This window comes from Cherax quadricarinatus, chromosome 13, assembly GCF_038502225.1.
Source record: "Cherax quadricarinatus isolate ZL_2023a chromosome 13, ASM3850222v1, whole genome shotgun sequence".
Classification (NCBI taxonomy): domain Eukaryota; kingdom Metazoa; phylum Arthropoda; class Malacostraca; order Decapoda; family Parastacidae; genus Cherax; species Cherax quadricarinatus.
In genome coordinates, this window is record NC_091304.1 from 27,740,827 (window position 1) to 27,753,018 (window position 12,192).

Consider the following 12,192-nt stretch of genomic DNA (forward strand, 5'->3'; position numbering starts at 1 on the left):
AGCCCCACTGTAACCACAATTGCAAGTTTTTATGGCCTAATAGTTTTAGGATTGCTAGTTTGCTGTAGATTCTAATCATTCCAGTTCTCTAATTTGTTTCCAGTAATGTTATTATGATTTTTGCAATTTATTGACAGTGGTTTTGAAGGGGCTTGAACTAAATTTTGTCATTGCTGTGTGTGTGTCTATCTGATATTCATAAGAATTTGCATTTGTGATCACAATGGTGCCCATGGTAGCTATCTCCTGTACATATACCTAAGTTGGATAAATCATATTCAGCCTGCACAGTCTAATGGTAAGAGCACTGGCCCACTAGTTTTAAGACTGGTTTACTATGGATTCAAAACTAGTCTAATCCTTGTTGTTTACAATTGTGCTATACAATATGTGCAAGGCAGTTCTATCAAGTATGTTTGTGTTGTTCTGATAATTATAGAGATTTCTTTTTAAGTTAGACCCATGCACTTGTGATGTTTTTTTTCTAGGAACTGGCTGTATCCCACCAAGGCAGAGTGACCTAAAATGAAAAACGAAAGTTTCTCTTTTTATGTTTAGTAATGTACATATACAGGAGAAGGGGGGTTGTACTTGTGATTATAGCTAAATAATTCTACAGTAAACTGATGAGAGGATTTTAACTCCTGAATTATTATAATTATTTTAATTTTTAATTTGCTATTTCTTCTCTTGAGCCAGGTATTATCCATTTTATGCTTTTATGTTGGGCTTCGCTCTCTGTGCTAAGTATCACGTAGTATGCACAGTACTTATTTTCCCCTGAAGTAGCTTAATCTAGTCCTGTTTGTTGTAACTACATGGGCCTTTATGATGTTCCACCAAACAGCATTCACTTTTGTTCTCTGATCAATATCTTATAAAGTAATATGGTGCAGTCTTGGAATCCTTCGAACCATTGTTATGCAGCTGTGTGTGGTTGTCATTGCAGAAATTAAACCTGTTCTGCGCAAAGAAACAATCACCTGTACAGATCCAGGTGGGTAATGTCAGCATGAGCATGTTTTTCCTGTTGAAGCATGTTTAACATGACTGGCACATAAATTAATGGTATGCATGGCTTTTCCTAATCATTTTCTTTCCTTAATTCTTCATATAATAGCTGTGTTGCACAAAAATGTTGGGACTTAAAGTTTATTGTACAGTATATGTATGTGTGAGTGTGAGACTTGAGTTGTAATTTTCATTTTATGTATATTATGACTTAACCAAAATAATATTATTATTATTATTATTATTATTATTATTATTTGCAGGAGTTAATTTTTATTTTTTATTTATTTTTTATTTTTTTTTGCATGCAATAAAGGATTTTGGTGGTTATATGGTATATTATGCACATGATTTTTTAATGGAAACACTTCATGTAGATTTTGCTGTAGATGTGACTTGTAAAATGCTGTATTTTAGTATAATATGTAAGGTAGTGATTGAAATGACCATACAGAATTCATCTAGAGCCCTTATATAGTCATGGTTAGGTTCATGAGTTGGCCAAAAGGGGTGTATAAATCTGGGGTGGATGAAAGGTGGTTTAAGAGATGTTTGAAGAAGAGGTGGAAAGAGGTTGTAATGAAGGTTTTGGAAGGCAGGGGCTTGACACATGTATTTAGAGTGAAGAGACAGCAAGTGGTTTTATTGGATTTGATATGCACTTGGAGTGTGAGCGTGGTAATATCTGAAGGGATTCAGGGAAACCGGTTAGCCAGGCTCAGGTTCTGGAGGGGTACAGTGCCTGCACTTTGAAAGATGAATGAGAATGTTGGGGTTCAGTGGATCATTAAGATCATGATGTCTCAGCCCTTCTGGAAAAACAGCCATGTTGTAAGTGTTAATGAATGTATTGTTCTTTGGATCATCTTGCCTAAATGGGAAACATCATTTGCTAAAAAAAAATCCATTATGGTTAAATATAAACCTTAACTGTATCAGTGCATGATTTTCATCAGTGTAATTTAGTATTCTAAAGTGATCTCATTTGGACCCGTTGATCTGTTATAATCCCCAACTGTCAAAGCATAACTTCAACATAACTTATAAACAACAGAGTGATATCTCTTCTGGCTCCACTGTTTTCATAGCTTCAGCTATGTTAAAATAATGATAACTTTACAAAAAAAAAGAGGCAACATCTCATACAAATTTACAAAAAAAAGAGGTGACACCTCACATAACTTTACAAAAAAAGGTGACACCTCATACAACTTTACAAAAAAAAAAGAAGTGACACCTTATATAACTTCACAAAAAAAGAGGGTGACACCTCATATAACTACAAAAAAAGAGGGTGACACCTTATATAACTACAAAAAAAGAGGGTGACACCTCATATAACTACAATAAAAGAGGATGTCACCTCATATAACTACAAAAAAAGAGGGTGACACCTCATATAACTACAAAAAAAGAGGGTGTCACCTCATATAACTACAATAAAAGAGGGTGTCACCTCATATAACTACAATAAAAGAGGGTGTCACCTCATATAACTACAATAAAAGAGGGTGTCACCTCATATAACTACAATAAAAGAGGGTGACACCTCATATAACTACAATAAAGGAGGGTGTCACCTCATATAACTACAATAAAAGAGGGTGTCACCTCATATAACTACAATAAAAGAGGGTGTCACCTCATATAACTACAATAAAGGAGGGTGACACCTCATATAACTACAATAAAAGAGAGTGACACCTCATATAACTACAATAAAAGAGGGTGACACCTCATATAACTACAATAAAAGAGGGTGACATTGCATCTGCCTCTACTTTTTTCTTTTTTTTTCTTTGTATCTGATTATTTCTATTACTTTCATCTCATTTGGCTGTGATATAAGTTCATTTCATTTAAAAAAATTCACTTAATTCAGTATCTCCCACTTTTTTTCCTGTGATTCAAAGATTTTATTAATGAACATGATTCTTTGTGTTTTGTTTTTCACATGTAATTTTCCTTTTATAAATATATCTCAGCAAAGATTAAAGATTTGCACTTGATGTGACATTCCTGAGCATTGTTTGATATTGAGGTATTGTTTGTTGAACACTGATTGGTATTTAACCCTTTCACTGTCGGTCTCGTAATATTAAGGCTTGCAAGCCAGTGTCGGTCCCATAATAGTATGCCAAAATTCTAGCAGCTTCCAGTCATGCGGGAGAAAGCTGGTAGGCCTACATAGGAGAGAATGGGTCTGAGTGGTCATTGTGTGCAGAATAAAAAAAAATCATGCAGCATGCAGTGCATAGTGAGAAAAATAAAATTCCGACTGTCTTTTTCATTTAAAACAGCGACTTTGCTGTGTATTTTGGTATGGTAATTATGGTTGTATTCTCGTTTTCTTGGTCCCATTTGATAGAATGGAAAATATATTACAGTATTAGAGATGATTTTGAATGGTTTACAGACTAAAAGTACCTTGAAATTGAGCTCAAATTAGGGGAAATGTTAGATTTTTGCTTCTGTTCAAGAGTAAACAAATCACATCACACATCCAATACACATCAACTGGTGGGTCTAATGTGTTTTCACATATGCGCTGATTTTATTTATACCATGTTTACAATAATGCAGTAGTCTGCGTAACAGTAAACATTCTATTTTTTGTGTGAATAAAAATTCAAAATGGAAAGCAAACATAATATAAGAGGGGCCTGGAGACATGACTAATGAATAGAGAAAATTTTATTTTAGTGCTAGGAATGTTTGTGGTGTTAATTCTGGACCCTATTTTGAAATTTGCCTTCCCTGAATTGAGTATGAAATTGGCCAAATTAGCAATTTCTGATCACTTTATTGGGTAGTTGAGATCGGTAAATGGGCAGTTTCTTGTACTCAGTCAATAGAACAAAAGAAGTTCTAGCATAATAGCCATGAGTTTGGTTGACTGGAACAATGGAATTAGCTGAAAATAGTTCTTAAATTGGGCAAGATCACCGATAAGTTTTTTTTTTTTTTAATTTTCAAGAATGAGAGCAAGTTTGTGAGCAAGGGTTGCAACAGTGAAAGGGTTAATGTGGCATCTGTTGAACATTGGAGATGTAATGGCATTTGTTGAACAGTCGTTAATCTTTAGTATTCATTGAGCAACGATTGGCTTTTAGTTTGGTATTTGTTAAATATTGATTGGTACTTAGTTTGGCATTTGTTGAATATTAATTGGTCTTTAGTATTTGTTGAATACTGATTGGTATGTAGTGTAGCATTTGTTGAATATTGATTGATGATTAGTGTATTATTTGTTGAACTTTGATTATGCTTAGTGTCATTTGCTGAACATGGATTGGTTCTCAATGTTGCATATGTTAAGCACTAACAGAAACGACTTTTATTGTGATCAGTAATAATTAATTGACATTCATCAGTTTTGTGCAGGACCAGAGAGAAAGCAATCATAGCCAGTGCTTATACAGTTCCCACCCTGTTACCAGTAGCAGGGGCATATGAAAACAAAATTTCTAAGTGCATGCATGAATAGGAGTCAAATACTCTTTCTTTGCCAAGGAAATAAGTAGATCATGTTATCTTTCACACTTCATTATATTGCATTTTTCTCATGGCTAAATACTATATTTTTTTTTTTTCAACACGTCGGCTGTCTCCCACATAAGCAGGGTGACCCAAAAAGAAAGAAAATCCCCAAAACGAAAATACTTTCATCATCATTCAACACTTTCACCTCACTCATAGATAATCACTGCTTTTGCAGAGGCGCCCAGATACAGCAGTTTAGAAGTACATATGAAGATACAATATAAAAAGTGACCTGAAATAATATAATAAGCTCCATATAGAATATAATATCAGGGCCCCAATTATATATATACCATCCTATTACACATCCCTCCAAACTGCCAATATCCCAAGCCCCTCCTTTAAAGTGCAGGCATTGTACGTACTTCTCATTTCCAGAACTCAAGTCCAGCTATATAAAAATAACCAGTTTCCCTGAATCCCTTCACTAAATATTACCCTGCTCACACTCCAACAGCTCGTCAGGTCCCAAAAACTATTCATCTCCATTCACTCGTACCTAACACGCTCACACATGCTGGAAGTCCAAGCCCCTCACCCAGAAAACCTCCTTTACCCCCTCCCTCCAACCTTTTCAAGGACGACCTCTACCCCGCCTTCCTTGCCCTACAGATTTGTACGCTCTGCATGTCATTCTTCTTTGATCCATTCTCTAAATGACCAAACTACCTCAACAACCCCTCTTCAGCCCTCTGACTAATACTTTTATTAACTCCACACCTTCTCCTAATTTCCCCACTTCGAATTCTCTGCATAATATTTACACTACACATTGCCCTTAAACAGGACATCTCCACTGCCTCCAACTGCCTCCTCGCTGCAGTATTTACAACCCAAGCTTTGCACCCATATAAGAGTGTTGGTACCACTGTACTTTCATTCATTCCCTTCTTTGCTTCCATTGATAACGTTTTTTGTCTCCACATATATCTCAACAGACCACTCACCATTTTTCCCTTATCAATTCTATGGTTAACCTCATCCTTCATAAACACATCCACTGACACATCGACTCCCAAATATCTGAAAACATTCACTTCTTCCATACTCCTCTCCAATGTGATATCCAATTTTTCTTTATCTAAATCATTTGATACCCTCATCACCTTACTCTTATCTATGTTCACATTCAACTTTCTACCTTTACACACCCTCTCAAACTCGTCCACTAACCTTTGCAACTGGTTTTTAGAATCACCCATAAGCACAGTATCATCAGCAAAAAGTAACTATGTCAACTCCCATTTTGCAATTGATTCCCCATAATTTAATCCCACCCCTCTCCCCAACACCCTAGCATTTACTTATTTTACAACCCCATATGTAAATATATTAAACAACCATGGTGACATTACACATCCCTGTCTAAGACCTACTTTTACTGGGAAGTAGTCTCCTTCTCTTCTACACACCCTAACCTGAGCCTCACTATCCTCATAAAAAAACTTTTCAGCATTTTGTAACTTATTACCTATTCCATATACTTGCAACATCTGCCACATTGCTCCCCTATGCACTCTAACATATGCCTTTTCTAAATCCATAAATGCAATGAAAACTTCCCTACCTTTATCTAAATACTGTTCATATATATGCTTCAATGTAAACACTTGATCTACACGTCCCCTAACCACTCTAAAACCTCCTTGTTCATCTGCAATCCTATGCTCTGTCTTACCTCTAATTCTTTCAATTATAACCCTACAGTACACTTTTCCTGGTATACTCAGTAAGCTTATTCCCCTACAATTTTTAGTCTCTTTTGTCCCCCTTCCCTTTATATAAAGGAACTATACATGCTCCCTGCTAATCCCTAGGTACCTTCCCCTCTTCCATACATTTATTAAAAAAATATCAACCGTTCCAACACTATATCCCCCCCTGCTTTTAACATTTCTGTCATGATCCCATCAGTTCCTGCTGCTTTACCCACTTTCACTCATAAAAGATTTTATACCTCCCTGGCCAGTGCATGAAATGACCGCCTCCCTTTCTTCCTTAACATTTAAAAGTTCCTCAAAATATTCCCGCCATCTACCCAATACCTCCATCTCCCCATCTACTAACTCCCCTACTCTGTTTTTAACTGACAAATCCATTCGTTCCCTAGGCTTTCTTAACTTGTTTATCTCCAAAAATTTTTCTTGTTTTCATTAAAAATTTCTTGACAGTGCCTCTCCCACTCTGTCATCTGCTCTCCTTTTGCATTCTCTCACCACTCTCTTCACCTTTTTTTACTCTCTATATACTCTGCTCTGCTTATAACACTTTTGCTTTGTAAAATTCTCTCATAAACTACCTTTTTCTCTTTTATCACACCCTTTACTTCATTCCACCAATCACTCCTTTCTTCCTGCACCCACCCTCCTATAGCCACAACCTTCTGTCCCACATTCTAATACTGCATTTTTAAAACTATTCCAACCCTCTTCAACCCCCCACTACTCATACTTGCACCAGCCCACCTTTCTGCCAATAGTTGCTTATATCTCACCCTAACTTCCTCCTTCCTTAGTTTATACACTTTCACCTCTCTCTTACTTGTTGTTACCATTTTCCTTTCATGAACATGAATCCCATCTACCTCTTATTCTAACTAAATAGTGATCTGATATATCAGTTGCCCATCTATAAACGTGTACATTCTGAAGCCTACCCATCAACCTTTTATCCACCAATATATAATCTAACAAACTACTTTCATTGCATGCTATATCATACCTTGTATACTTATTTATCGTCTTTTTCATAAAATATATATTACTTATTACCAAACCTCTTTCTACACATAGCTCAATTAAAGGCTTCCCATTTTCATTTACCCCTGGCACCCCATATTTACTTACTACTATCTCCACAACATTTTTACCCACTTTAGCATTGAAATTCCCAACCACAAGTACTCTCACACATGGTTGACAACTCCCCACACACTCACTCAACATTTCCCAAAATTCTCTCTCTATATCTCTCTATCTCTCTCTCTATCTCTCTCTCTATCTCTCTCTCTATCTATCTCTCTCTCTCTCTATCTCTCTATCTCTGTATCTCTCTATCTCTGTATCTCTCTCTGTATCTCTCTATCTCTGTATCTCTCTATCTCTGTATCTCTCTATCTCTGTATCTCTCTATCTCTGTATCTCTCTATCTCTGTATCTCTCTATCTCTGTATCTCTCTATCTCTGTATCTCTCTATCTCTGTATCTCTCTATCTCTGTATCTCTCTATCTCTGTATCTCTCTATCTCTGTATCTCTCTATCTCTGTATCTCTCTATCTCTGTATCTCTCTATCTCTGTATCTCTCTATCTCTGTATCTCTCTATCTCTGTATCTCTCTATCTCTGTATCTCTCTATCTCTGTATCTCTCTATCTCTGTATCTCTCTATCTCTGTATCTATCTATCTCTGTATCTCTCTATCTCTGTATCTCTCTATCTCTGTATCTCTCTATCTCTGTATCTCTCTATCTCTGTATCTCTCTATCTCTGTATCTCTCTATCTCTGTATCTCTCTATCTCTGTATCTCTCTATCTCTGTATCTCTCTATCTCTGTATCTCTCTATCTCTGTATCTCTCTATCTCTGTATCTCTCTATCTCTGTATCTCTCTATCTCTGTATCTCTCTATCTCTGTATCTCTCTATCTCTGTATCTCTCTCTGTATCTCTCTCTGTATCTCTCTCTGTATCTCTCTCTGTATCTCTCTCTCTATCTCTCTCTATCTCTCTCTATCTCTCTCTATCTCTTTCTATCTCTCTCTATCTCTTTCTATCTCTTTCTATCTCTTTCTATCTCTCTCTCTATCTCTCTCTCTATCTCTCTCTCTATCTCTCTCTCTATCTCTCTCTCTCTCTCTCTCTCTCTCTCTCTCTCTCTCTCTCTCTCTCTCTCACACACACACATACATACACACACACACACACACACACATACATACATACATACATACATACATACATACATACATACATACATACAATCATCTCTCTCTTATCATTCACGCAACATCCACGCTCATTCAAACATCCCACTTTGATGGTTTTCTTTTTAGTAGACTATGCAAGAAAAGGGGTTACTGGCCCATTGTTCCCAGCATTTTAGTTGACTTTTGCAACACGCATGGCTTACGGAGGATTCTTATTCCACTTCCCCATGGATATACAAGGAAAAGTAGTAAGACCAAGAACTATTAAGATAAAATCAATGAAAACTCAGATGAGTGTATATATATAAACGTGTACATGTATGTGCAGTGTGACCTAAGTGTAAGTAGATGTAACAAAACCTACGTGAAATCTTGCATGTTAATGAGACAGAAAAAAGACACCAGTGATCCTACCATCATGTAAAACAATTACAGGCTTTTGTTTTACACTCACTTGGTAGGACGGAAGTACCTCCCTGGGTGGTTGCTGTCTACCAACCTACTACATATTATATGTATAGTTCATATTTTATAAGTGTTTTGTACTTTTGGTGGTACCAGATTGTAACATGCAGCCTTAACAGAATTGTTTTTACCACATTGACCATCTCCCACCGTGGCAGGGTGACCCAAAAAAGAAACATCATCATTCAACACTTTCACCTTCATTCACATATAATCACTGTCTTTGCAGAGGTACCCAGACATGACAGTTTAGACGTCACTTCAAACAGCCAATATCCCAAACCCCTCCTTTAAAGTGCAGGCATTGTTTATAGTATATAAATTGTTTATGGGAGTCACAGAACTAAACAGATACGGCAAAATTAGCTGTTGCTTGCATAGCAGGCAACACACACACATACAGTGTTTACATATCCATTAACTAGTGTTAATATTTATTATTTACAGTAGGGCCCCACTTATACGGCGGGTTAGGTTCCAGGCTATCGCTGGAAAGCAGACAACGCCAGAAAGCAAAACACCATTATTTCCATTTATGAATGCATATAAATGCCAGACAACAAGTTTACACTAAATTATATTAAGTTAGTAATAAAACTAGGCATTAAAAAACACAAAAAGTAAAATACATACACAGTACATTCATTACTTACCTTAATGTAGGGTGAGAGGTGAGTAGTACTTATTTGTAGGAAGTCAGGTGTAGGTAGCCCTGGCTCCCCATCTCGTACTTAATATACGATATTTAAAACAGCCCAGAGTGTTAAAATACACATACAGTACACTCATTATTTACCTTAAAATATGTGTAGTCTTAATGTGGGAAGAGAGGTGGGTAGTATTTATTTGTAGGAAGTCTGTAGGTAGCCGGTAGGTGTAGCCCGCCTGGGCTACACCTACCTGCTACCTACACTGTGGCCCGAAGCCATATTATTAGCATCGACATACCTTGTTCACTGAATTTAATCGTTTCTAATAACTATCTTTAGATGCCATCATAAATGAATTGAGAAGTAATGAATAATTCATGCCGAAAGTTGTGGGGGAGTGTCTGGGCCAAATGCAGATTCCTACATGTTTTCTCTGGTGCCTGACCAGAGAAAATGTAATGTTGTCCCTCTGCCTGGCTACCACACAGGTCCACAAGTATTATTATCAGAGCACATATAAAATATGCAATAAATGCCAGACAACAAGTTTACACTAACTTGTATTAAGTTAACAGTAGAAATAGGCATTAAAAACACAATAAAAGGTCAGACACACAGAGTACACTTATTACTTACCTTAAAATATTAATATTAATGTGTGAGAGGTGAGTGGCAGGGTTTTTATTGAATAAAATCAGAATGGCACACCATCATCCTCTAACTTGGCACTTAAAGCAAGAGGCTTACGACTCCTCTTTTTATCACAGCTAACCTTAGACGCCATCATCACTGAGAGCCAACTAGTTAACGAAAGAGTAAACGAGAGAGAGAGTGAGATACAGAGTTCAGACAGTGTAAGAACACCGTCTGAACAGGTAGTGGGTGTTCACTTGGTCAGGTGAAATAAATGCATATTAATGTATGTCTACCTTTAGTTCATTCACATACATTTGTAAGAGTTTTTAAAGCTTGTACCTCACAATATTTTTTTTATTATAATAATAATTACCTCAATACAAATACTCTTACATTTTGTACACATTAGTACAGATTAAACAAACAGCAACACTCCCATTCTCATGTAACTCACCATTTTTAGAGCGAAGATGATATTATTATTATTATTATTATTATTATTATTATTATTATTTTATTTTTTTTTTTTTCCCAACAAGTCGGCCATCTCCCACCGAGACAGGGTGACCCAAAAAAGAAAGAAAATCCCCAAAAAGAAAATACTTTCATCATCATTCAACACTTTCACCACACTCACACATTATCACTGTTTTTGCAGAGGTGCTCAGAATACAACAGTTTAGAAGCATACACATATAAAGATACACAACATATCCCTCCAAACTGCCAATATTCCAAATCCCTCCTGTAAAGTGCAGGCATTGTACTTCCCATTTTCAGGACTCAAGTCCGACTATATATAAAAAAGCACTAAGCCCACATGGGTCATGAATTGCTATATAAAGAATGAAAGCATACGAAAGGAATATTTTTCTACATTTATCCCCCAGTGTTTGACTAGAGAAAACGTAATTCTTCCGACACTACCTACACAGCCGCTTTGTAAACAAATCTCATATTTACGTCAATTTTTATTCTATGAGTGTATGTATCATGTTTATATGCTATGTAATGTGTTTCTTATATAATTTTGAGAAAGACATCATAGATGGATTAATGAAAATATCTATATTAAAGTAAAATAAGACATTTAATGTGCCCAAGAGTGATTATTATTATGTAGTATTGGCATCATGAGTAGAGAGACTCTTAGTGATTTTAATGTGTACCTGCACACCAGCACAGTGTGTAAGTATATTTAGGTACAGGTACACATTATAGGTAGTAGGTTGGTAGACAGCAACCACCCAGGGAAGTACTACCGTTCCTGCCAGATGACTGTGAAACAAAAACCTGTAACTGTTTTGCATGATGGTAGGATTGCTGGTTTCTTTTTCTGTCTCATAAACACGCTAGATAACAGGGATATCTTGCTACTCCTACTTACACTTTGGTCACACTTCACAGACACGCACATGCATATATATATATACATACATCTAGGTTTTTCTCCTTTTTCTAAATAGCTCTTGTTCTTTTTTATTTCTTCTATTGTCCATGGGGAAGTGGAAAAGAATCTTTCCTCCGTAAGCCATGCGTGTCGTATGAGGCGACTAAAATGCCGGGAGCAATGGGCTAGTAACCCCTTCTCCTGTATACATTTACTAAAAAAGAGAAGAAGAAAAACTTTATAAAACTGGGATGCTTAAATGTGCGTGGATGTAGTGCGGATGACAAGAAACAGATGATTGCTGATGTTATGAATGAAAAGAAGTTGGATGTCCTGGCTCTAAGCGAAACAAAGCTGAAGGGGGTAGGAGAGTTTCAGTGGGGGGAAATAAATGGGATTAAATCTGGAGTATCTGAGAGAGTTAGAGCAAAGGAAGGGGTAGCAGTAATGTTAAATGATCAGTTATGGAAGGAGAAAAGAGAATATGAATGTGTAAATTCAAGAATTATGTGGATTAAAGTAAAGGTTGGATGCGAGAAGTGGGTCATAATAAGCGTGTATGCACCTGGAGA

The 12,192-nt window shown here is 36.4% G+C and overlaps 1 protein-coding gene across 24 annotated transcripts in view; it reads left to right on the forward strand.

Moving 5' to 3' along the window:
- The window catches only part of syd (JNK-interacting protein syd), a 517,229-nt gene that overhangs the window by 366,209 nt on the left and 138,828 nt on the right, over window positions 1-12,192 (forward strand). For 22 of the 24 annotated variants that reach the window (XM_070084613.1, XM_070084636.1, XM_070084625.1 and 19 more), the window contains one exon: window positions 950-997. The exons of 1 other annotated variant lie outside the window; for it this stretch is intronic. In XM_070084613.1, coding sequence (XP_069940714.1) covers window positions 950-997 — 48 coding nt within the window. Of the gene's footprint in view, window positions 1-949; window positions 998-1,327; window positions 1,346-12,192 lie in introns of all 24 variants that reach the window. One more of the 24 variants, XM_070084618.1, reaches the window with a different exon arrangement.